Source organism: Oncorhynchus kisutch, linkage group LG2, assembly GCF_002021735.2.
Source record: "Oncorhynchus kisutch isolate 150728-3 linkage group LG2, Okis_V2, whole genome shotgun sequence".
Classification (NCBI taxonomy): Eukaryota; Metazoa; Chordata; class Actinopteri; order Salmoniformes; family Salmonidae; genus Oncorhynchus; species Oncorhynchus kisutch.
In genome coordinates this window covers 22053442-22080646 of record NC_034175.2, presented here as the reverse complement: position 1 = coordinate 22080646, position 27205 = coordinate 22053442, and the positions used below count along the sequence as shown (strand labels likewise).

General features: G+C 44.3%; 1 protein-coding gene across 3 annotated transcripts in view; it reads left to right on the top strand.

Annotated features, from left to right (window-relative positions):
* The window catches only part of LOC109903820 (protein argonaute-3), a 49939-nt gene extending 36611 nt beyond the window's left edge, over positions 1-13328 (top strand). For 2 of the 3 annotated variants that reach the window (XM_031791057.1, XM_031791061.1), the window contains exons 13-19: positions 114-273; positions 915-1005; positions 1468-1662; positions 2077-2211; positions 3046-3147; positions 3459-3658; positions 6579-13328. In XM_031791057.1, coding sequence (XP_031646917.1) covers positions 114-273; positions 915-1005; positions 1468-1662; positions 2077-2211; positions 3046-3147; positions 3459-3658; positions 6579-6687 — 992 coding nt within the window. In that variant the 3' untranslated portion in view covers positions 6688-13328. Of the gene's footprint in view, positions 1-113; positions 274-914; positions 1006-1467; positions 1663-2076; positions 2212-3045; positions 3148-3458; positions 3663-6578 lie in introns of those variants that run through there. The other variant, XM_031791065.1, reaches the window with a different exon arrangement.
* The last annotated feature ends 13877 nt before the right edge of the window (positions 13329-27205 follow it).

The following is a 27205-nucleotide window of genomic DNA, read 5'->3' as shown; positions in this document are numbered from 1 at the left end:
CTATCAATGCTTTCCCTTTAACACATAGGTTGTACTTTACTCTTTACTTTCCTAATCTGACTGTTAATTGCACAGAGATTGATTGATCACTTCCTGTTACTGGTCCTGTGTAGCTGAGGTGAAGAGGGTGGGAGACACTCTCCTAGGAATGGCCACTCAGTGTGTCCAGGTGAAGAACGTGGTGAAGACGTCCCCCCAGACCCTCTCCAACCTCTGCCTCAAGATCAACGTCAAGCTGGGGGGAATCAACAATATCCTGGTTCCCCACCAACGGTACGTGGCCACTGTGGCTGGAGGATAGGACTGTTGAATGACCAAACACATATTTTTATTCGGCTAAAGCGAGCACATTTATTTTGGAAATGTATGTACCTTTTCTAATTTTGTCATATTTATCTTCCTTTAGAAGTGTGCATAAATCAGCTTGAAGTAGCTACAAAACAAGTTTTGTCGCCACCTATTCCAAAAGAGAGGCTACAGCTAATATTTTTTCCTAAAATATCTGTTTGCGATTCACAATTATTATTATTTTTGATTCACATGATTCGATCACCCCGATTGAACCGAATCCCAACTACTATAATCACGTAGTGAATCATTTGTTTTGTCAAAGAATCATTCATATGAATCAAATGAATTGTTCAAATGTATTTATTTTTTTAGACCTGCGAAGCGGGGCATCTGTTTAAACAGTAAATGAACTTAGGCCTTAGCCTAACAAAGTGTGTATTGGTCTTGAGAATGTTTATTTTATTTGTACACATATTCCATCAATATCAATCTCCTAATCAAGTGTCTTCCAATTTATGATTGACATAAATGTACATATTGTGTGAAATCTAAACCCTTAATCATATTAGAGAACCTTTGTTTGAACTCTGTCCTCATTGGTCCTTCTCTCTTCCTCCACCCAGACCCTCAGTATTCCAGCAGCCTATCATCTTCCTGGGGGCGGACGTTACACACCCCCCTGCTGGAGACGGGAAGAAGCCCTCCATTGCTGCAGTGAGTTCACTTAACTCCTATTGGCCTATACCAGTAGTCTCAAACTCATTTTGCCCAGGGTCCACATTTTATATATTTTTTTTACTATTGCAACCATGGTCCACATTTACTGAGATAACCGCAGGCTGCATTAAATAGGCTCGCGGGCCTCAACTGGCCTGAGGCTGGCCTGAGGCTGGCCTGAGGCTGGCCTGAGGCTGGCCTGAGGCTGGCCTGAGGCTGGCCTGAGGCTGGCCTGAGGCTGGCCTGAGGCTGGCCTGAGGATGGCCTGAGGCTGGCCTGAGGCTGGCCTGAGGACTACATGTTTGAGACTTCTGTGGCCTGGTCCATACTGTATCGCCACTGCATTCAAGTTCATAATGTTTGTGCAGAGCTAATCAATTTGCAGCGCTGGTTTGTTTCTCTCACTCACACACACTCTCTCTCACCCTGTTTCTCTCTATTACTTTTATCTCTCTCCAGGTGGTGGGCAGTATGGATGCCCACCCCAGCAGGTACTGTGCCACAGTCCGGGTCCAGAGGCCCAGACAGGAGGTGATCCAGGATCTGGCCTCTATGGTCCGAGAGCTGCTGATCCAGTTCTACAAGTCGACCCGCTACAAGCCCACCAGGATCATCTTCTACAGGGACGGAGTGTCAGAGGGCCAGTTCAGACAGGTGAGTAAAGACCGAGTGATTGTCCTGGGGACAAGAAAATGTAAGTCTCTCTCAAACCTCCAGAACATCAGAAACCAGAGGGTCAAAGGTTGCATGTCAAATGTTTTCCCTCTTTAAATAAACTGTTAAAGTTAGGACATCTACCTATCTGTGTAAGTAAACCATTGATGCACATCATGAAGGTCCACTAAGAGGACATTAGAGTAACATGCTTGGGCTGCGACCAAAACATGACTTATTTACCTGTCACGTTGTCAGATGGTGGTGAAAGGGTGCAATGTTGAGGCCTATATCATCTGCCTCAACTGGTGTGAACTAGGAAAAACTTGCCCGTAACAGAGATGGAGGACATTCAAAGTCAAATCGTTAATAATGGATGTTTTGAACCCTGTTTTATCTATCTGCCCACCCCAGGTGTTGTACTACGAGCTGCTGGCCATCCGCGAGGCTTGCATTGGCTTAGAGAAGGAGTACCAGCCTGGCATCACCTACATCGTGGTCCAGAAACGCCACCACACCCGCCTCTTCTGTGCCGACCGCAACGAAAGGGTGAGTGGGCCCACTTTTCCTTCCGGCCACCCTCCCAGCTACCTTCGGGTCATTCTGAGATAATACCCATGCCTGAGTCACACTATGGGGCCAAATCACACCCAAACTGACTCTTATGTTTTCTTCTAGCACCGTTCCAACAGCTTTAGTAGATGTGTAACCAGGCCAGCTCACTACAGCTTGACTCAACTCTGTTTGGCACAGCAGTGTGAAACGCCCTTTATAGATTAGGGGGGGGAACTGTGTGTTACAGAGTTGGTCCGTGGTGTTTTATTAACTGCTCTAAATGGTTGTCCTAATTATCCAATTACACTGTTGTCAATGGACCTGCTCTCCTCACCCCTGGTAATTCTATTCCATTATAGCATTAGGCCTGATTGACGGACCTGGAGTGCCACTCGAGGCCTGGGAGAGCAGGGCTTTTGGAGTTATCACCTTGTTTACAAGTGAAGTGAACTTTGACGGACAAGGAGAAATCAATTTAGTCATTATTCTGGTCATTTGTAGACGACATCATTCAGAGCTGTGGAGATAAGGGGGCGCGCACAATTGGCCCAGCGTCGTTAGGGTTTGGTCGGGGTAGGCCGTCATTGTAAATGAGAATTTGTTCTTAACCGACTTGCCTAGTTAAATAAAGGTACATCTAAAAAATAAACACTACTCTTCCCTCCCTTCTTCACTTTCTGACGTCATTAAATGAGTCCAAGGGGAAAGTTCAATGAATGGATGTGTGTGAAGCTTGGTGTTGAAGTAGAACAGGACAGATGGAAGGATGTTTTTTAACGTGGGCAGTTATTAATAATGACCCCAAATCGACATGTTCTCTTCGTTCAGGTTGGACGCAGTGGAAACATTCCTGCGGGCACCACGGTGGACACGGACATCACGCACCCGTACGAGTTTGACTTTTACCTCTGCAGTCACGCTGGAATACAGGTACTGCAGCATTTCACCACCTGTTCATCTATAGCCTGCTGCCTCACTGCACCTTCCTCTCAGGAAATGACTTCATGAAGTCTTGGGACATACGCTGTCTTTTTAGACTTTAAACGCACTTTATTCACACAAACCGTTCTTTACTGAAACTAAACTACCAAACACTCTTTGGTTTTGAAGTTGAAAAAAACGAGACTACGTTTTAGTTGAAAGCCATTGTCTTTCTACATTACTTTTTATACCACATCTCCATTAAATCCCCAAATTGAGGCTGTGTAGTATGTGTAACGTCTGCTGTCTGCTTTCCCCAGGGGACCAGTCGGCCATCCCACTACCACGTCCTGTGGGACGACAACTGCTTCACGGCCGATGAGTTCCAGCTGCTCACCTACCAGCTGTGCCACACCTACGTGCGCTGTACCCGCTCTGTCTCCATCCCCGCGCCAGCCTACTACGCCCACCTGGTGGCCTTCCGTGCCCGCTACCATCTGGTGGACAAGGAGCACGACAGGTGATTGGCAGGGATAGGGGTGGGGGTCACTCTCTCACTGCACAAAACAATCTGGGCTCGTTCAGTGTTTCTGCATGCTTCGCCTCTGTTGTGCTCAACATTACGTTTCATATTTCCTATCTATTTTTGGTGAAATGTACAGTACGGCATTAGTTTTTTTTTCGTGTTCTACTGCCACCAAAGCAGCGCTCGATAGTATACTGCCCCCAAATCAAATTGTTTTAGTCACGTGTCGAATACAATAGGTGTAGACCTAACAGTGAAATGCTTACTTACTTACGAGCCCCCAATCAACAGTGCAGTTTTAAGAAAATAGAGTTAAGAATTAAAAATAACAAGTAGTTCAAGAGCAGCAGTAAAATAACAATAGCGAGACAATATACAGAAGGTACCGGTACAGAGTCAATGTGCGGGGTCACCGGTTAATTGAGGTAATATGTACATGTAAGTAGAGTTAATAAACTGACTATGCATAGATATTAACAGAGTATCTGTGGCGTAAAGGAGAGGGGGGGCAGCAGCAGAAATAGATGTTCAGGAGTCTTGTGCCTTGGACCTAGACTTGTCACTCAGGTACCGCTTGACGTGCGGTAGCAGAGAGAACAGTCTGACTAGGGTGGCTGGAGTCTTTTTTTAAGGCCTTCCTCTGACACCGCCTGATATAGATGTCCTGGATGGCAGGAAGCTTGGCCCCAGTGATATACTGGGCTGTACGCACTACCCTCTGTAGTGCCTTGCGATCGGAGGGCGAGCAGGTACCATACCAGGCAGGATGATCTCGATGGTGCAGCTGTAGAACCTTTAGAGGATCTGAGGACCCATGCCAAAACTATTCAGTCTCCTGAGGGGTAATAGGTTTTGAGCCATGTTAGTTTGTTGGTGAGGTGGACACCAACGAACTTGAAGCTCTCAACTTGCTCCACTACAGCCCCATCGATGAGAATGGGAGCGTGCTCGGTCCTCCTTTTCCTGTTGTCCACAATCGTCTCATTTGTCTTGATCACACTGAGGGAGAGATTGTTGTCCTGGCACCACACGGCCAGGTCTCTGACCTCCTCCCTATAGACTGTCTCTTCGTTGTCGGCAAACTTAATGATGGTGTTGGAGTCGTGCCTGGCCGTGCAATCATGAGTGAACAGCGAGTACAGGAGGGGACTGAGCACGCACCCCTGAGGGGCCCCTGTGTTGAGGATCAGCGTGGTGGATGTGTTACCTACCCTTACCACCTGGGGGGGGGGGGGGGCGGCCCGTCAGGAAGTCCAGGATCCAGTTGCAGAGGGAGGTGTTTAGTCCCAGGTTATTGGTGAGCTTTGAGGGCACTTTGATGTTGATCGCTGAGCTGTAGTCATTGAATAGCATTCTCACATTGGTGTTCCTTTTGTACAGGTGGGAAAGGGCAGGTGGGAAAGGGCAGTGTGGAGTACAATAGAGATTGCATCATCTGAGGATCTGTTGGGGCGGTATGCAAATTGGAATGGGTCTAGGGTTCCTGGGATCATGGTGTTGATGTGAACCATGACCGGCCTTTCAAAGCACTTCATGGCTACAAACGTGAGTGCTATGGGACAGTAGTCATTTAGGCTGGTTACCTTAGTGTTCTTGGGCACAGGCACTATGGTGGTCTGTTTAAAACATGTTGGTATTACAGACTCAGACAGGGAGAGGTTGAAAATGTCTGTGAAGACACTTGCCAGTGGGTCTGCGCATGCTCGCAGTACAGGTCCTGGTAATCCGTCTGGCCCTGCAGCCTTGTGAATGTTAACCTGTTTAATGGTCTTACATCGGCTGCAGAGAGCGTGATCACGCAGTCGTCCGGAACAGCTGGTGCTCTCGTGCATGTTTTAGTGTTACTTGCCTCGAAACGAGCATAGAAGTGGTTCAGCTCGTCTGTAGGCTCGTGTCACTGGGCAGCTCTCGGTTGTGCTTCCCTTTTGTAGTCTGAGCGTTTCGGAGCCGGTGTCGTAGGATTCAATCTTAGTCCTGTATTGATACTTTGATGGTTCGTTGGAGGACATAGTGGGATTTCTTATGCTTCCAGGTTAGAGTCCCTCTCCTTGAAAGTGGCAGCACTAGCCTTTAGCTCGGTGCGGATGTTGCCTGTAATCCATGGCTTCTGGTTGGGGTATGTACGTACGGTCACTGTGGGGACGACGTCATCGATGCACTTATTGATGAAGCCAGTGACTGATGTGGTGTATTCCTCAATGCCATCTAAAGAATCCTGGAACATATGCCAGTCTGTGCTAGCAAAACAGTCCTGTAGCTTAGCATCTGCTTCATCTGACCACTTTTTTTTATTGACTGAGTCACTGGTGCTTCCTGCTTTAATTTTAGCTTGTAAGCAGGAATCAGGAGGATAGAATTATGGTCATATTTGCCAAATGGAGGGTGAGGGAGAGCTTTGTACATTTCTCTGTGTGTGGAGTAAAGGTGGTATAGAATTTTTCTCCCTCTGGTTGCACATTAAACATGCTGATAGAAATATGGTAAAACAGTTTTAAGTTTCCCTGCTTTAAAGTCCACGGCCACTAGGAGCACCACTAGGAAGTATTACCCCCCCCCCCCCCCCTAAAAGCAGCGCGAGGTGGTATACTGCCCCCCCAAAGCAGCGCTGGGTAGTATACTGCCCCCACAGAGCAGCGCTAGGTAGTATACTGCCCCCTCAAAGCAGCGCTAGGTAGTATACTGCCCCCTCAAAGTAGCGCTAGGTAGTATACTGCCCCCTCAAAGCAGCGCTAGGTAGTATACTGCCCCCTCAAAGCAGCGCTAGGTAGTTTACTGCCCCCCAAAGCAGCACCAGAAAGCTAGCTTTCTATGTAAAAAAACATGTAGCTTCAAAGAAGTGTGTGTATGATAGTTGACCTGTCTTTCTGATCTATTCATGTTTCTCTGTCCTGATGAATGTATTCTCTTCTCCCAGTGCGGAGGGAAGCCATGTCTCTGGTCAGAGTAACGGTCGGGACCCCCAGGCTCTGGCCAAGGCGGTGCAGATTCACCACGACACGCTGAGGACCATGTACTTCGCCTGAGCACCACCCCACACCACCATCACCGCACTTAAACCACACATACACACACACCAGCCCCGCCTGCCAGTCAAGGAGGGTTGCATCCCCCCACAACCAGTAAATCCGGACCTGACACTGTGTAGAGGGAAGAGGGGGGTGGGGGAAGCCCCCTGCAATGGACTGAGGATGCAGACAGACGCTGCTTTAAAACAAGAGAGGAAGAACTTCGCACTATTATGCAATATTAACCCAGCCAACTGCTTTTCCTGGGCACCCTAACTCCGCCCCCACCTCCTCCAGTCCCTCCCTCCTTTTCGCCGGTCATGAAGGAGATCTGTTTTGATTCCGGATGTGTATGGTCAACGTTGCAGAAATCGTTCCCTTTCGTCATCATGCCTTTTACATCAGCTCAGTTTTTAACGGCAGCACTTCCTGCCCTTTTTCGTGGTTAGTTCTGTTTTGACTTTTTCTTTCATCAAAGGTTGAGGAGAGAAGAAGAAAAGGATCAGGAGTGTGAAGGGTGGATCTCTATCGGTGCAGACCCATCATTGCGCACAAGCTTGACACTGGTATTTTCCTCTCCTTTCCTCTCCAGCTTTTTTTTTTTTCCGCCAATGGTGACTTATCAAAAGTGTGAGTGTGTCAATGGACACTGTGTGGTAGGAGACGAACACAAGCTATTATTGTGAGCACAGTGCCACCTGGAGTCTAAACAGTGTAAATGCTCTCTTCAAAAGTCCCAACCTGTCTGGGGAATAAGCTATGATGCTAATCATATGATTTCCAACTCGTTATCATTTGACTTGAACCAATAAGTGCTGTGCGTATACGCTGGCACACATCATAGAGGGTAATACAATGAAATCACACCCTAGGTCAGTCCCCTATGACATAGGTCCAATGTGCTGTCACATCAACTAACTACATTGCAATGTGACCCTGTTTTAAGTTTTCTTTTCTGTACATCGTGTTTTGATATTTAAGGTGCTTGTTTTGTTTGTTTTTTTACCATTCTTTCCAGTATTTATTAGTACGCTCAAGATATAGTAATTTAATATGAGACGAGCGTTTTTATTTCTGCATTCTTTCTATCTCGTTGCTCTTTCGATCTATCCGCTCTCTTGGATTTTAATTTGTGGTGGAAGATCCTAAATTGAATGACTGATCATGTTGCTTTCTCCTAGTGCAATAATCTTTTAGCTGAGGGGAAGGAAGCTTCTTCTAGAAGATATGGTTTGAATATCTGGAGGTCTGTAGCAGTGAGTTACGAGAATGTAGCAGAACCTAGATCTCCTATGAGAACTCTGTTCACAAAATTGGCACTTACCCGCTGCTACTCTTTATGAAGGGGAGTAGAGGGGTTCAGAGGTCGAATGGTTATGCCAGTGAGTGTGTTATGGGTTAGAAATCAAGTGCCTGGTTTTGGAAATGAACAGTTAAATGGAAGTTGTATCGATGGATTATGATGTGGAGATCCTAGCCTTTAAAATGTATTCAAACAAGGAAGTTAAAGGGCAAAATTTAGCTGGAGAAAGTTGACTAAGCTACATTTTGCCTGTTTTTGTTTTGTTTTTTTTGACAGACATTACATCACATTGAAATCCTCATGATAGAAAATATATATATTCTGTGTGTTAGTTTATCCTATTGTCTTTGCCTAATAGCAGCAGTATTCTAGCAGATCAAGTCGTGCTGCACTCTGTCTCTATCCTCATCAGACATGGATCTAGCTGCTATATCTGCATGTACTCAAGGTGACTAAGAATCGAGGCATACCTCAGTCATGAGCGGGCGGGAGAGCTAAGCTGACATTTCATTTTTTTCTTCGCCATATAACTGAGCATCCAAACCAATAGTAGCTTAGCTGTCTTCTCGAGTCAACAGCTCGACGAATCTTGGAAGTCCGGGAGACTGAGTGAGTGACTTGTGTGGTCGCTGCTTAGCTCCTCTGTGCTCTCTGACGTGAGGCATGCCTAGTGTTCAAGAGAGGGACAATAATCTGCACTAAAAGAAGTGTGTGTCAGACCGAACACATGCCTCTGGTGCTATGGGGGGTGGCCTCCTTGCCGCGCCCCTTTGAGAATTTGCAGTCTGAGTAGGCCTTTGGGGGGGGGGGGGGGGGGGGGTACAAATGTACTGTAGTAAACCTCCCAATGAGGTAAATGAGAGGGTCTTATGTGGGGCACTGTAGGGATTCTTGTCCTAACTGTTAGTGGAAACGGTTGCCAGTGAGAATCTCTTGTTTTGACGGTACAATGATACGAGGACACAGTTCTCAAGGCAACGACTGCCCCAAGAGGTGAACGGTAGTGTGGTCCAATGGTAGAATCCTGTGTCCCCCTGTAGTTGCATTTGACAGCCTTCCCAACTCTAGCCTTCCCCTGGCTGGAAGCCAATGAGTTTGAGCCTTCATGATCTTCACTAGTGTCCAAAAAGCCTTTTTAAAAAGCCAGATTGGAAGATGTGTATATGTACATTTCACATTATTGTAATGCTCACACCACTTATTTTTGCTAACAAACAAAAAAATCTAACATATGTAGTTATATAGTTAATCATCATAGTAATAATATCATTAAAGGTAAATGGTAATAAAATATGTAAGAGTTGATAATGCAATAGACTGTTGTTGACTCGTGTCCTGTGGCAATGTATAACATTAATTTGTTTATTTTGGCGTGCGTACTGTGGCGGTGAATGTATTTCGACATGTAACGTGTGTCTGGATCGTTAGACTGTTATGGATCGGGATGTGGTGGACTTGTCTCCTCTGAGTTCTAGAAGTAAGAGGTGCTTCTATTTCTGGCTCTCTTGGCAGCTGTTGTCAGATCTTCCCTGTTGTCATAGAATCCAAATGGAATCGTTAAGACTTTTTTTTAAGAGCATAATTGTTCTGATCCAGATCGTCTTTCTCAGGCGGGAGTTGACGCCTGTAGAGTAGGGGGAGAGCGGGAGAAACCGGAATGAGATGGTTACTGGTCATCATGAACGTTTAGTACCGATGTGGCCCGCAGTGTTTGAGGTTGAGCCTTGTGGGTTATGAGGCCCCTAGAGGCCGAGACTTGGCCCGTAACTGTTGCTTTTCTCCACGCACAACCAAGGGCACTTCTTGTGCTCCGGAATACAAAGCCAAAAGGCCTCCAGTAAGTCTTCAATGTGACAGTCTATAATCTCATTTGTTTTCCCCCCACTTTCTCCTGACTTTTGCCTCCCATTGCCAGAGGACTACATTCCATAGCCAGTAGATCTGCCATCGGATTCCCCTGAGAAGTGGAGAAAAAATGGAAGACTAGAGGACAGAAGATGTTATGTGTGTGTTGGTTGGTACAGAGTAGGGCATTGTAGTTCGATGGGTTTTTGTGCATGTGGCTGGTTCTGGTGTGTGTAAAGTGAGAAGTAGGGCTAAGTGCCATTTGAGGGAGGTGGCGTGTCTGGATCGGGACATTGTTTAGCAAGCGACAAGCATAGCTCTCATCCAAGCTGACATTATGATGAACGTCAAGGACGACAGAACATTCAGATTTTCCTGGGCAAAAGAACACAGGTTTACATATAGCAGATGTGTTCGCCTAACATCCTTATAACATTACAACTCCCTAAATCGTCGTCGGTAACGTTTTTCAGATGTTCGTTTTGTTTTCAGCAGTTTTTTTTTTTGTGCTTAGGTTATAGATATTTATGAGCAAGGCCTTTCTAGGTCTAAAACATCACCCCAGAGTTTCCTATACTATGGAAAAGTAGCTATATGTACAGTAGCTATGTCTGTGTTCATTCCATTTGCCTGTGACGCACAGATGTACTGGATTTTGAGTTATTTATTTTGGGGGTAGAAGGTAAATCTATGGCAGAGTGACGAAGGCCACAGAAAGTGCCTTTCTTAATGGTGGTGCTGTAAAACTAAAGTCAAATGGAAAATCAAAAAGACATCCATCTCATGTTTGAAGAAAAAAACGCCTGCGTTTTATGCACAGTACACACACACACACACACACACACACACACACACACACACACACACACACACACACACCAAGATTGATACTGAGGACCCGCAGTCTGTTTGTTAAAGTATATGATTGTGGTTGAGCGTTCACTTGGTGGTGCATTTTGAGTCTGGACCAATGGACTCGGTTGTTTGGTACAGTGGAACTTGCATTGACAAGTGAGGTCACATTTTAAACCGATGTGTGTGTGACACAGCCTTGCCCACGAATGACAAACATAGCACAGCACTTTATAGACTGCCACTCTCACTCAGACATAAAGCCAAGAGGTTTTCTGTCTCTGTTCCTCCTCCAATCCCCGCCTCCCAGATACAGTGGAGTATCGAGGACTTGTTTTATTATGTGAATGAGGAGATTTTCCTCCTCTGGGAAAGGGAATTGGATTACGACGCCAAACAACGGTTGCTATCGCTACTAGGTGGTCATTTTAAAAGCATGCCTCCAGCTCATGTGACTTCGCTGATGATGACTTCGCTTGAGTCCGCCTGCATTTATATGGTTTTTCCTTAAGAATCTGAAACCACCAATGGTTTTTAAGTGTTCCAGTGTAAGGCGTCCATATTAGGAAGTCGGCAGTTGTCTGGCCCATGGCATTCTCTCATCCTAGTGCAATGCCCTCGCCCTGCCGTGTGTCCGTCTTGTCCTTAATGGAAGGATAGTGGGCCCACTTTCATTGGTGTTTTGGGGCAAGTTCGGGTGTAGATTAAGACTCCGAGGGTCTGTATGAGTCATTTGGGGTACCTGTCAGTCTGGGGGGGGGTGATACCTTTACAAGAGATTTAAAATAAAATATGCGCCTCACTTACCTTGGTATGCTGCATATGTTATACCACAGAGGAAAAACTGCAAATATTGCTTTGGTTATTACAGTATAATGCTTGATTAATACCTGACTATGATATTCTTGTAACTATTTTAGACAGACGTATAACTGTAAGATATTCTTGTTTTAGTTTTTTTGTCTTAACACTTATCTGACTTGAGCCGAACGTTTTATTTTGTTGTCCTATTTAAATGTTATTTTTAATATGTATATGAAATGTATATTGCAAAATATTTTACGCTGTATTTATTGAGTGTATAAACGAGCGGCCAGCTAGAGTCTCATTGGCAGCATGGTGGAGGTGGAGCTAGGGGACGAGGCCTTAAACCACCCCACCCCCCTCCATGTTGAAGCCTTATCCTCTCCAGACACGCAAGCACAGCGACGTGGTGGTGGGCGGACGAAGGGGCACAGTTGAGCAGGGGGACCTGTTTTATGAGGTATTAATTATGTAGACCCCTGCGTCTAGATGTTTAGCTTTCTTATTTGGCTCCTCGTGAAGGGAAGAGGCCTTCTCATATGTCCTCTTACCACCTTCTTGTACTCCCTCTTCCCTCTCTCTCCCCGGTTCTCTCCTCCCATCTTGGTGAGGCCACCCCCACATGTTGCGTCTCATCTCCTGTAGGGTTAGGGGAACCTTTACTGAACCACATGGACTGAGCTGACCACATCCTCATCCAGAGCTGCTAATATGTTAGCCATATAAACTCCCCTGGCCTGGTAGAGTACAGGTGGGTGAGAATAGAGGAGAAGGAGGGAATGATGGTGACTGTGCTCAGGCAGAGGATGTTAGGTGTGGCTTCTGTCCTTTCACGTTTCCCTTGTGCCAGAGACTTTTACACAGGAAGGAGTGGAGTGTAAAGTCTCATTCCGCTCAAATACAAGCCTCCGCCTTAAGTGTGTTCTTACTTGGTTGTTGGGTTTTATTTACGACTACAGAATGCCTGAGTTGAGTACAAAAAAAATGGCCTAACTCCAAAATGGCATCCTCGTGTTTCTTTTCAAACCACTAATAGTGCTACAGTAGTTGTTGAGCCCCAACGTACAAAGTGTATGTTTCCCCACGTGTGTGGATGTAAGAACAAGAGCCCGAGGGTTCTGTGTGCTGACTTGTACCTGTATAATAAATCAAGGTGTTGTAATAATTAATTGCTGTTCTGTTTGCCCACGGTGTCTGTTAGTTGTTCCAACCTCACTCTAGGGTCAGAGGACAGAGGCATGGAGCTTGGAAGGGGTCGTCAACCCTGTTCAGAACTTTTTTAATAGGCTTTTCTACCTAATACCCACAGACAAATCCTTTTTAGACATGTTGACTCCATTTAGCTATCTGTTTGGTGTGCAAGCAGATGCTGCTTGCTTTCAGTCTATTCACAGTCCATGTTAACATTTTGAAGAAACATTTGCTCGAGAGATTATCGGATGCTGTTTTTCCAACGTTACACTGGTTTGAAGACCGATCTCGTCAGTGGCCATGAATGCTGGACTTTTTAAAGGGTTCCCTATATGTTTCATCGGTATCTTGAGGTTATTTTTGTATTTGACGTGCGTCAGTTAGGATTGTGCGCTGTGATACCATTTTGAGTCCTGAGGCACCAGCTAAAATCAATGGGTGTTTGATGATTAGAACAAGGTAGCCACATGAGTTCCATGCCTCCATCTCTCTCCCTTACTACTCTGTATGTTTCAAACTCTCTGTTGTACCAACAGGTCTTTTTTATTTCAGTTTTAAATGTCTTTTGTTTAATAATTCTTTCTTTTAGGCCTTCAGTTTTGCTTTGCTACAATTTGAAGTGTATCTTTCACTAATACTTGTAATAAAAAGCTTTGCTTTAAAACCTTTCGCTTCATGATATTTGTTTCTAGACCAAGCAGGCACACGTGATCAAACACACCCCTTTCATTTATGATGGAGTATAGCTACTGGCTGTAGCCACTAGTCAGTTCTAGTGAAGGTAGATTCAGCACAGATGTAATGTTACTAAATGATTACGACATGCACTGTGTTTGAATTCTATTGTTCTGTTATTCTTCTGATTCTATGTTGTTGCACCAGACAGTTGCCTGTAGTGTAGACTGATTGTGTTATTTAGTCTCTTAATTTCAAGGAATGTAAAGAAATAGTCTTGAAGTAGAAGTCAGAACATATTTTTTGGTAAGTAAGTCGTGTATGGTGTGGCAAAGGGAGTGTATATTACTGTAAACTTTTTCTAGGTTTACAAGTAAACTACCAGAATTTTGATAACTTTCAAGGAATATGGAATTTTATCAGATGACACCTAGTGGCATTTTTGGGTACTTCAGATTATCACAGGTGTCTAATCTCTGGCACTCTGTTGCTTTACCACATGCAAAAGATATTTTTTAATGTAATAAGATTGTAAAATTAAACATTGAATTACAACGGTATAAAACGGTAACCCTAAATATAAACCAACGTAGTGAAGTAATGAGGGTTTCACAATGAGATCCTTTATTTTTTTACACTTTCCTTTTTACTTTGTCTATGTGTTGTGAAAAATGTTTTGTGGCCAAACTGGTGGCAGTATTTGGAAGAGTTGCAGAGTTCATTGAAAATAATGCAATTGTGTACTAGTTGTGTTTTCTTTCATTTGTCAATTTTCCCATAAACCATATGGTTTATCCACTAGAAACTCTATCGATCTATCTCTCTCCCCCCCCACACACACACACACACACACACACACACACACACACACACACAAGTACGTAGACACCCCTTCAAATCAGTGGATTTGGCTATTTGCCGACAGCTGTATAAAATTGAGCACACAGCCATGCAATCTCCATAGACAAACATTGGCATTAGAATGGCCCTTACTGAAGAGCTCAGTGACTTTCGATTTGGCACTTCATAGAATGCCACCTTTCCAACAAGACAGTTCATCAAATTTCTGCCCTGCTAGAGCTTCCTCAGTCAACTGTAAGTGCTGTTACTGTGAAGTGGAAACGTCTAGGAACAACAGCAGCTCAGCCGTGCAGTGGTAGGCCACACAAGCTCACAGAACGAGACCTCTGAGTGCTGAAGCACATAACCGTCTGTCCTTGCAACACTCACTACCAAGATCCAAACTACCTCTGAAAGCAACGTAAGCAGAATAACTGTTTGTAGGTAGCTTCATGAAATGGGTTTCCACGGCCGAGCAGCTGCACATAAGCCTAAGATCACCATGCACAATGCCAAGCGTCGGCTGGAGTGGTGTAAAGCTCACCACCATTGGACTCTAGAGTAGTGAAAACACGTTGTCTGGAGTGAGGAATCACGCTTCACTATCTGGCAGTCCGACAGACAAATCTGAGTGTGGCGGATGCCAGGAGAACACTACCTGCCCATATGCATAGTGCCAACTGTAAAGTTTGGCGGAGGAGGAATAATGCTCTGGTGCTGGCATGGTTTGGGCGAGTCCCCTTAGTTTCAGTGAAGGGAAATCTTAATGCTACAGCATACAGTGACATTCTAGACGATTCTGTGCTTCCAACTTTGTGGCAACAGTTTGGGGGAGGCCCTTTCCTGTTGCCATGTAGTGTGAATATACATACTTGCATACATTTTTAAGTTATTCAAGTATAAATTACCATAGATTACCTGCTAATTACCAAAATTACAGTAACTTTAGTAAATTACCGGTAGCTTTGCAACCATACTCCTGTACAATGCATTATGATGCCATTATAATGCATTGTAAGATTTGTCATAAGCATGTATGACTAGGACTAGGCCACAGTATAGCCTAGCCTACTTTGGAAATCTGAACCTGTCACCGTTTCAGGTTAAGAACCACGAGAATGCAGAATACAATCTAGTCTACCAACTGAACTTCATTTCAGTTTCCACCATTGCCTCAAATTAAATGAATCATAACAAACTGCTCGTAATGAAAATGGAAAGTGTACCCAGGTGCACTGAACCAGTTCAACCCTCCTGGAAAATATGGGATGGATTGAATTGAAACTCCTAAAATCCCATTTGTAGTCACAATTATCCTTCACTAAGGAAACTCATATCTCCCCGTGGAACAGTCAGTGCACAAAGACGGGGGTTGTGACAGTGGGCCAACAACCTCACATAACTGTCTGGAATGTAAAGTAATCAGGAGATCACATAAACATGTAAACTGCTGTCCAGAATGCATTGCAGCTACTACAGGCTCTGGTAGTCCCACGCAGCTACAGGGTCTTCGGTGTCCATGTTTAGGGCTTTTCCACCATAGCTAACTTTACCCCAGGTTTTTCACATTTCATGCTTCATTTGATAGACGGGTAGGTTTTCAGTTACATTTACGCGACAGTCATGACTACTACCGTCCTTCCTATTCTGTGTCGACCCGTTCCTCCCATGGAAAAGATTAGAAAAGGTTTACTTTAAAGCATTATGTAACCTTTTCAATTGATCATGGCCAGGTTTCATACCCAACTATTTGACATATGATGATAAGAAAACAAATGTAGAAACATCGGGAAGTGCTATAACAGCCTGGGTGCCCATTCTGGTTGGGTCATAACACTAGCAAAAATGTACATTTTAGTGGAAATCAATTTCAATGGAAGGATCTAGACCTGCATACAGGTCTCTATAACCTATGACTAACTCAATTCAAGCTGTCTATTCATGTTGGTAGGAATGGCCACTACGAGTAGGAAGCCCGGTCAGCGTTACTGGATGATAGACTGGGAGACCAATAACAAGCTGCTCACGGACACGGCCGAGCACCAATCACAGCAGACAAGGCAGGAGAGGCGGGCGCTGAGGCACCAGACAGACTGTAAGGTACAGAGACGGAGAGACAAGGGACTGATATGGATGCCTGATGCCAGGCAGCAGGCGATGCATTGACAGAGAGATGATCAACTCATGTTCACATCTATACCCCATAATAACAATGTAATACTGTGCGTGACCGCGGGCTCTTCTCCGTCTGTCTGACACGCTGGGATGAGAGTGACAGCCGAGACAGGCTGGGTGACAGGATCAATTAGGTCACTGAGCAGAAGGACAGACTGCAGTTCTGAGTACAGGCAATGGAGAGAGAGATCGAAGCTCTGACACAGGTCACTAATACTTCATATGGCAGAAAATGTGGGAGAACTATTTAATGTTCAACTCCCTTTACTTACAAAAAACAATCAACACGTATACTGTCGAACGCATGTCACAGAACACAATCTGTCAGTGTCCCTAATTTGTTAGCTTCAGGAACCTCTCATTGCTTTGGGAATCTGCATTCCACTATGCTATTTGTATGCACTGTTGTGTCGTCTGGTGCAGTAAACTCTACCTAAATCCTACCCTTATTAGGTAACCTAATCGTAGTCTAATTATGCCTGAGGGTGTTATTTTTGTTTTTTCTGGAAGTATGTGTGCTTGTTGACAATGAATTATAGCACACATGTTTAATCATCTAGAGGATCTACAGGGGCTTGCGAAGGTTATTCACCCACTTGGCATTTTTCCTATTTTGTTGCCTTACAACCTGGAATTAAAATTGATTTTTAGGCCGTTTGTATCATTTGATTTACACAACATGCCTACCATTCTGAAGATGTGAAACAAACAAGAAATAAGACAAAAAAACAGAACTTGAACGTGCATAACTATTCACCCCCCCAAAGTCAATACTTTGTAGAGCCACCTTTTGCAGCAATTACAGCTGCAAGTCTCTTGGGGTATGTCTCTATAAGCTTGGCACATCTAGCCACTGGGATTTTTGCCCATTCTTCAAGACAAAACTGCTCCAGCTCCTTCAAGTTGGATGCGTTCCGCTGTTGTACAGCAATCTTGAAGTCATACCACAGATTAGCAAATGGATTGCCGACAAAAAACATCCCCACAGCATGATGCTGCCACCATGCTTCACTGTGGAGATTTGGTTCTCAGGGTGATGAGAGGTGTTGAGTCTCCCACATGTCTCTCTCTCACTCACTCACTCACTCACTCACTCACTCACTCACTCACTCACTCACTCACACACACACACTCACACACTCACACACTGCCGTAGGTCTTTGGTTGTGTCTCAGGATATGGTTTCATTGATCCATGGAACATAAAAGGCTTCTATCTAACACAGTTGTGTTGCTCTTAAAAATAAAGGATAATGCGATGTGAAACCGAAACGGGTGGGTGATACTGACATTTGGAGGCATTGTGTGAGGTCTTAAATTTCATTCTCCATTGCTTCATGAAGACGTATTGCAGCAAATTTGACAGGAAATGTTCAAATTCCACTGTGTTCTGTAGCCTGTGTGCTGATGTATGCCTATAATTAGTATTTAGAATACTATAATAGACATCAGGGTGATCTCAGTTAATCTTATGACGGTGTAAAAGGTCAGCCATTTTGGTCAGGGAGTTGGGCAGCCAGTGTTGTGATTAAAATATTGTGAAAGCAATCAGATTGAAGATTATCTTCACAGTATTTTCATTAGCTAACTAGCCAGACAGTTTTATTAGAATTATTCCAATCTTTTTACAAATTAACTGCCAATATTCCATACAAACAATGCAGTCAATCCACAGCCATACACTGGCTGAAATCAGTTGATGATATTTTAGTCTATTTATACAGAAAATGTCTAAAACACGTAGAAACTGTATTCATAATCATATGACAATATTTTAGGTTGACAATTCTATTACACAATTTCTGATACATCACATGCCTTTCTTTTATTTTCCTGCATAAGTAAAAGCAGGAAAGTATCACCTATGCCTCTACTGCCATTCATTCCATTTGGAATCCCTGTCCAAAATGGCTGCCATTATCATACCATTCTGGAACTGAGAGTTTGACATATCCCCTCTAGTAATTTAATAGAATCTCTACCGATGTATGCTTGTTTGTCTATAGTTCTATGGGGGTGATACATCTAATTTCCCTGAACAGTGTAGCATCAATACAGTTTATTTCATTTTAAGCTGTCTCAAGGAAGCCCACCAACAGCTGACCCTTGACCTAACCAACAAGAGTGAAGGCCTGGATGTGAACCAATCGTGCCTGTCACTTACAGGCAGGTCACCTGACATATCCTTCAAGCCTGACCCCACGTACCCACTAGGTAAGGACGGAACAGAGTAGTGCCTTGTCAACATGTGTAGAATAAAGGAGACGATAATGAGATGATCATGAGTGAAAATATACTGTATAGTTCTAGCATATTTCTAGGAATTTTGTTTTTCATAATTGTCATAACTAAATCATTTGATTCCGTGTTCAGATAGCAGAACAATCAAAGAAAGCAGAACACTCAATGTCAGACAAATTCTCAGCCTTTACCCAAATCTAGATGTATGGTCATTTGTACCACTAAACCTCTTCTGATCCTCTCAACCTAAAACATTTTCTAATTTATAACACAGTTCTTAGAGTGTACAGTACTTACCGATGTATAACTGTGGCTGATTTATGTCCTGTACCCTGCAGTACCCTCCACACACCAGGAGTCGGTGCAGTTCACCCACTACAACATGACCCAAGCTGAGGAGGCGATGCAGGCTTCCCTACAGCTGAGGGAGACCATGACCTATACAATGATACAGGTAGCAGAGGACTGATCTAGGATCGGTTTACCCTCCCCAAACTAACATTAACCATTAGAGCTAAAAAAAATAAAAAATAAAACACAAGACTGAGCTTAGATCAGTGTCTAATGGCAACTTCAACCTACTCCTACAAAATAATGTGTGGGTGGGACTGTCTGTGTATTGGGGGAGGAGGAGAGGGATACATGTTATTAATAGCATAGGAAGGCCTGGTCGGGGAATGGAAACTGGGGAAACTGGCTAGGTGGGGGCTCATGAGAACACCATGAAGAGAGTATGTGTGGATGTACAGTCAGAGACCGTTTTATGCAGTATGGAAATTGGTTCCATTAGGCGTATAAGGCAACTCCCATAACAAACTAACAGAAAAATGGGTGGTTTGGTATTTCTAAGTGTTTTTGGACAGCAATTTAATAATACGCTTGCTGCCCATTTCAAACTGTATACGTGCCTGAGGCTGGTCTAGCCAGAGTGGATACAAATCCCAGCCCATACCCTATTCTGCATCTCCCTCCTTCTCTGTCTCCCCTCTCATTTCATGCTAGCCCCGTTTGAATAAAAAGAAAATACTTGAAAAATATATATAACACTGAACAAAAATATAAACGCAACATGCAACAATTTCAAAGATTTTATTGAGTTACAGTTCTTATATGGAAATCAGTTAATTTAAATGAATGAATTAGGCTCTAATCTATGGATTTCACATGACTGGGAATAGGGGCTGGATTAGAAAACCAGTCAGTATCTGGTGTGACCACCATTTGCCCCATGCAGTGTGACACATCTCCTTTGCATAGAGTTGATCAGGCTGTTGATTGTGGAATGTTGTCCCACTCCTCTTCAATGGCTTTGCGAAGTTGCTATATGTTAGCGGGAACTGGAACACGCTGTCGTGCAGTACATGTCGATCCAGAATATCCCAAACATGCTAAATGTCTGAGTATGCAGGCCTTGGAAGAACTGGGACATTTTCAGCTTCCAGCAATTGTGTACAGATCTTTGCAACATGGGGCTGTGCATTATCATGCTAAAACAGGAGGTGATGGCGTCGGATGAAAGGAACGACAATAGGCCTCAGGATCTTGTCACTGTATCGCAAATTGCCATCGATAAAATGCAGTTGTGTCCGTTGTTCTTAGCTTAAGCCTGCTCATACATAACCCCACCTCCACAATGTTGACATCAGCAAACCATACGCTCTGTCTGCCATCTGCCTGGTACATTTGAAACTGGGATTCATCCATGAAGAGCACACTTCTCCACTGTGCCAGTGGCCATAGAAGGTAAGCATTTTCCCACTGAACTCGGTTACACCACCGAACTGCAGTCAGGTCAAGACCCTGGTGAGGATGACAAGCATGCAGATGAGCTTCCCTGAGACGGTCTCTGACAGTTTGTGCAGAAATTCTTCTGTTGTGCAAACCCACAGTTTCATCAGCTGTCTGGGTGGCTGGTCGCAGACCATCCCTCAGGTGAGGAAGAAGATGGATGTAGAGGTCCTGGGCTGGCGTGATTACATGTCGTGGAAACGTGTCGCGCTCTACGGTTATGAGACCGGTTGGACATACTGCCAAATTCTCTAAAATGACGTTGGCCTCCAATAGAGAAATTACGTTGGCTTATGGTAGAGAAATGGATATTCAAAATTCAAAAAGGCACTCACACATCTGAGCAATCTTTTTTGCAGGTGCATGGTAACAGTTGAACAATATAAAGGAAAAACCGCACACTGCTCTTGATAGTTTCACTGATCTTTAATAAGCTTATGTATCGTCCTCACGGTCTCCCACATCCGTTCCACGCATCGAAAGGGGTTGGAGGCGCAGGAAAAAAAAAAAGTGCTACCAAATATAACAATATGCATGTAATAGATATTCAAATAAACTGTTTAAAGACCCGCTAAAGCTGAAGAACACTGCGTAATGCTGAAGAACACTGCGTAATGTTCACAACCACATATACTTTGAAGTGGGAGGTGCGGTCAAGAAACACTGGCATATTTTATCATCAGACCCAGCTTTGCCGGCTGAATTGAAAAATTCACCACTTATTGTGTATAGGAGAGGTCGCAATTTATGCGATAAATTGCTTCATACCAACTGCCAGCCACAAAATAAAATCACCCAGGCTCTTTTATGCCCTCTTCCAAATGGTAGCTATAAATGCAGAGGATGCGCACAGTGCAACAATATGATGAAGTGTGAATATTTCTGCCACCCACATACAGGAAAACGGTTCCAAATAAATTACATTGTGTTCCACCACCCATTTATCTACATTATATCATGTCCATGTGGGCTCTGTTTTGTAAGTAAAACCTCTCGTTCTCTCACAGAGAATCAGTGAACATAAAAGTTCAATCAAGGAGAAACGACAGGGATTATCCAGTCGCAGTATATTTTAATGACCTACATTTCTACCTTTTGGATTTCGTGGCATAGAGGAAGTTAAGATATCAGACAGGGGAGGTGACATTAATAATACACTGGGAATGTTTGGGGATTTTCACCCTCCAGACATTATTTCCGTAAAGGTCTTTAATGATGAAATGCCTATGTACGTTACGTTGTGAATTTGAACATGAGTTATGCTCCTACTTAAGATTACTCTGATGTTTTTGTACGATGTACCCAATGATTAATGAAAACTTGCTCGGTAGGTCTATGTCCTCATTGTGGTTTTATAGATGTGTTTAATACGTCTTATTTACACACTTTATTCAAATATTTATGAAATGCATATTGTTATATTTGGTAATACTTATTTGTTTTTCCTGCGCCTCCAACCCCTTTCGATGCGTGGAACGGATGTGGGATGGGCTTAGGTCTACATAAGGGTGCACATGTATTATTATTTTTTTATTTTTATTTTTTACATTCTCTAGCAACAGCTCTGGTGGACATTCCTGCAGTGAGCATCCCAGTTGCACACTCCCTCAACTTGAGACATCTGTGGCAGTGTGTTGTGTAACATATCTGCACATTTTAGAGTGGCCTTTTATTGTCCCCCAGCACAAGGTGCACCTGTGTAATGATCATGCTGTTTAATCAGATTGTTGATATGCCACAAAAAATATTAATAATGTACAGTACAGAATTATTGGCAGTCTTGATAAAGATGAGTAAAAAAGACTGTTTAAAATAAATAATACAAGTACTGAGCAAAATTGCATGCACATTTTTGGGGTGGAAATTGTATTATTTTATACTAATACAATTGCTCAGATAAAGAGATTGTGTTCAAAAACTAAAATGGGGTTTAAAATGATGATGGCACCTCTGTTTTCAAAACTCTAGCACCCTTCCCCTGTGAGGATAACGACGCTGAACCTTTTTCTAAAATGTTTTATGAGATTGGAGAACCCATTGTGAGGGATCTTAGACCATTCCTCTATAAAGAATCTTTCCAGATCCTTGATATCCTTCGTCTGCTCTGATGGACTGCCCTCTTCAAATCAAACAACAGGTTTTCAATGGGGTTCAAGTCTAATTGCTCCTGTAACTCGTTCTGGATAAGACCGTCTGCTAAATGACTAATGTAAATGTCCATAGACTGAGATGGCAATTGCAAAATGTTGATTTTTGTGGTCAATTAACCATTTCTTTGTGGATTTTGATTAGTGCTTGGGGTTATTGTCTTGCTGGAAGATTAACTTCTGGCCAAGTGTCAGTCTCTTGGCAGAGGCTAAAAGGTTTTGGGTTAAAATGTCCTGGTACTTAGTACTTGGTAAAAGTTCATGATGCCATTGACCTTAACAAGGGAAACCAGGACCAGTGGAAGCAAAATAGCCCCATAACATCAAAGATCCACCATCATATTTTACATTAGTATTCAGACCCTTTGTTATGAGACTCGAAATTAAGCTCAGGTGCGTCCTGTTTCCATTCATCATCCTTGAGATGTTTCTACAACTTGATTGGAGTCCACCTGTGGTAAATTCCATTGATTGGACATGATTTGGAAAGGCACACTCTTCTGTATACACTACCATTCAAAAGTTTGGGGTCACTAAGAAATGTCCTTGTTTTTGAAAGAAAAGCACGTTTTTTGTCCATTAAAATAACATCTAATTGATCAGAAAGACAGTGTAGACATTGTTAATGTTGTAAATGACTATTGTAGCTGGAAATGGTTGGTTTGTTTTTATTTTATTGAATATCTACATAGGCGTACAGAGGCCCATTATCAGCAACCATTACTCCTGTGTTCCAATGGCACGTTGTGTTAGCTAATCCAAGTTTATAATTTTAAAAGGCTTTTGATTCATTAGAAAACCCTTTTGCAATTATGTTAGCACAGCTGAAACTGTTGTCCTGATTAAAGAAGCAATAAAACTGTCCTTTAGACTAGTTGCGTATCTGGAGCATCAGCTTTTGTGGGTTCAATTACAGGCTCAAAATAACGAGAAAATCGTCCGTCTATTCTTGTTCTGTGAAATGAAGGCTATTCCATGCGAGAAATTGCCAAGAAACTGAAGATCTTGTACAACGCTGTGTACTAACTACTCCCTTCACAGAACAGCTCAAACTGGTTCTAAACAGAATAGAAAGAGGAGTGGGAGGCCCTGGTGCACAACTGAGCAAGAGGACAAGTACATTAGTGTTTAGTTTGAGAAAGACGCCTCACAAGTCTTCAACTGGCAGCTTCATTAAATAGTACCTGCAAAACACCAGTCTCAATGTCAACAGTGAAGATGCTTCTCCGGGATGCTGGCCTTCTAGGCAGAGTTGCAAAGAAAAAGCCATATCTCAGACTGGCCAATAAAATAAAAGATTAAGATGGGCAAAAGAACACAAACACTGGACAGCGGAAGTGTCACGATCGTTATAATGAGTGGACCAAGATTCAGCGTGGTATGGTTCCATCCTCTTTATTTTGAAGTGAAACTCAAAACGAAACGTGAAGCTACAATAGTGCTCACAGGCAACTATTGATGGTTAAGATCCCACAAAGCACAATGGGGAAATGGCTGCCTAAATATGATCCCCAATCAGAGACAACGATAAACAGCTGCCTCTGATTGAGAACCATACCAGGCCAACATAGAAATATAATCACCTAGATGACCCACCCTAGTCACACCCCGACCTAACCAACATAGAGAATTAAAAGATCTTTCTGGTCAGGGCGTGACAGTCCCCCCCCCCAAAGGTGCGGACTCCAACCGCAAAACCTGACTCAATAGGGGAGGTGGGCATTTACCGTCGGGGGCGGTAGAAGCCCACACCGCTCGTGGAGATACCCACTCCGCTCGGTAGATACCCACTCCGCTCGTGGAGACGCCATCTTCAATGGCGGCTCTGGTGCGGGGATTGTCGCCGGAGGAACCGAACCGCAGATCATCCAGTACAGGTGGCACCGGGCTGGTGACACGCACCTCAGGGCGAATGCGGGGAAGAGGCACAGGACGTACTGGACTGTGGAGGCACACTGGAGGCCTGATGCGTGGGACTGGTACAGGTGGCACCGGGCTGGTGACACGCGCCTCAGGGCAAGTGCGGGGAGGAGGCACAGGACGTACTGGACTGTGGAGACGCACTGGAGGTCTGGAGCGTAGAGATGGCACAACGCGTCCTGGACAAATGACCACCTTCACACGGCAAGTGCGGGAAGCTGGCACAGGACGCACTGGACTGTGAAGGCGCACTGGGGATACAGCGCGTAGAGCCGGTGCAGGATATCCTGGACCGAAGAGGCTCACTGGAGACCAGGCGCGCTGAGCCGGCACAACCCGTCCTGGACAGTCACCCACTTTAGCACTACTAGTGCGAGGAGTTGGCACAGAACACACCGGGCTGTGAATGCAAACTGGGGAGACAGTGCGTATCACCGCAAAACATGGTGCCTGGTCACACGCTCCCCACGGTGAGTATGGGGATTTGGCTCTGGTTCAAAACATGGCTCTGCCAACCACCCTGTGTGCCCCCCCAAATACATTTTTTGAGGCTACCTCTCGGGCTTCCGTCGGAGCCGCGAACCCGGTGTCGTCATTGTTGTTCCCTTGCTGCCTCCATCTGTTCCCATGGAAGGCGATCCTTTCCGGCCAGGATCTCCTCCCACGTCCAGGATCCCTTACCGTCCAAGATATCCTCCCATGTCCAGGATGTCTGCTCCTCCTGGCCACGCTGCTTGGTCTTTTTTTGGTGGGATCTTCTGTCACGATCGTTATAATGAGTGGACCAAGATGCAGCATGGTATGGTTCCATCCTCTTTATTTTGAAGTGAAACTCAAAGAAAACATCACGAAACGTGAAGCTACAATAGTGCTCACAGGCAACTATGCATAGTCAAGATCCCACAAAGCACAAAGGGGAATGGCTGCCTAAATATGATCCCCAATCAGAGACAACGATAAACAGCTGCCTCTGATTGGGAACCATACCAGGCCAACATAGAAATATAATCACCTATATGACCCACCCTAGTCACACCCCGACCTAACCAACATAGAGAATAAAAAGCTCTCTATGTTCAGGGAATGACAGGAAGACTGGAAAAAAAGTGTTATGTACAGACTGATCTAAGTTTGAGGTGTTCGGATCAGAAAGAAGAACGTTTGTGAGAAGCAGAAACAATGAAAAGATGCTGGAGGAGTGTTTTACGCAATCTGTCAAGCATGATAGAGGGAATGTGATGGTCTGGGGGTGCTTTGTTGGTGGTAAAGTGGGAGATTTGTACAGGGTAAAAGGGATCTGGAAGAAGAAGGATGTCACTCCATTTTGCAATGCCATGCCATATCCTGTGGACGGCGCTTAATTGGAGCCTGTTTCCTCCTACAACAGGACAATGACCCAAAGCACAGCTCCAAACTATGAAATAACTATTTAGGGAAGAAGCTGTCAGCTGGTATTCTGTTTATAATGGAGTGGCCAGCACAGTCACCGGATCTCAACCGTATTGAACTGTTGTGGGAGCAGCTGAACATATGGTACGCACTGTAAGAAATGCCCATCCAGCCAATCCAACTTGTTCGAGGTTCTTCAGGAAGCATGGGGTGAAATCTCGAGATCACCTCAACAAATTGACAACTAGAATGCCAAAGGTCTACAAGGCTGTAATTGCTGCAAATGGAGGATTTTTTTATGAAAGCAAAGTTTGAAGGACCCAATTATTATTTCAATGAAAAATCATTATTTATAACCTTGTCAACATCTTGACTATATTTCCTATTAATTTTGCAACTAATTTAATGTATGTTTTCATGGAAAACAAGGACATTTCTAAGTGACCCCAAACTTTTGAACTGTATATATATATACTGCTCAAAAAAATAAAGGGAACACTAAAATAACACATCCTAGATCTGAATGAATGAAATATTATTATTAAATACTTTTTTCTTTACATAGTTGAATGTGCTGACAACAATCACACAATTATCAATGGAAATCAAATTTATCAACCCATGGAGGTCTGGATTTGGAGTCACACTCAAAATTAAAGTGGAAAACCACACTACAGGCTGATCCAACGTTGATGTAATGTCCTTAAAACAAGTCAAAATTAGGCTCAGTAGTGTGTGTGGCCTCCACGTGCCTGTATGACCTCCCTACAACGCCTGGGCATGCTCCTGATGAGGTGGTGGATGGTCTCCTGAGGGATCTCATCCCAGACCTGGACTAAAGCATCCGCCAATTCCTGGACAGTCTGTGGTGCAACGTGGCGTTGGTGGATGGAGCGAGACATGGATGTCCCAGATGTGCTCAATTGGATTCAGGTCTGGGGAACGGGCAGGCCAGTCCATAGCATCAATGCCTTCCTCTTGCAGGAACTGCTGACACACTCCAGCCACATGAGGTCTAGCATTGTCTTGCATTAGGAGGAACCCAGGACCAACCGCACCAGCATATGGTCTCACAAGGGGTCTGAGGATCTCATCTCGGTACCTAATGGCAGTCAGGCTACCTCTGGCGAGCACATGGAGGGCTGTGCGGCCCCCCAAAGAAATGCCACCCCACACCATGACTGACCCACCGCCAAACCAGTCATGCTGAAGGATGTTGCAGGCAGCAGAACGTTTGTGTTCCACGGCGTCTCTAGACTCCGTCTGTCACATGTGCTCAGTGTGAACCTGCTTTCATCTGCGAAGAGCACAGGGCGCCAGTGGCGAATTTGCCAATCTTGGTGTTCTCTGGCAAATGCCAAACGCCC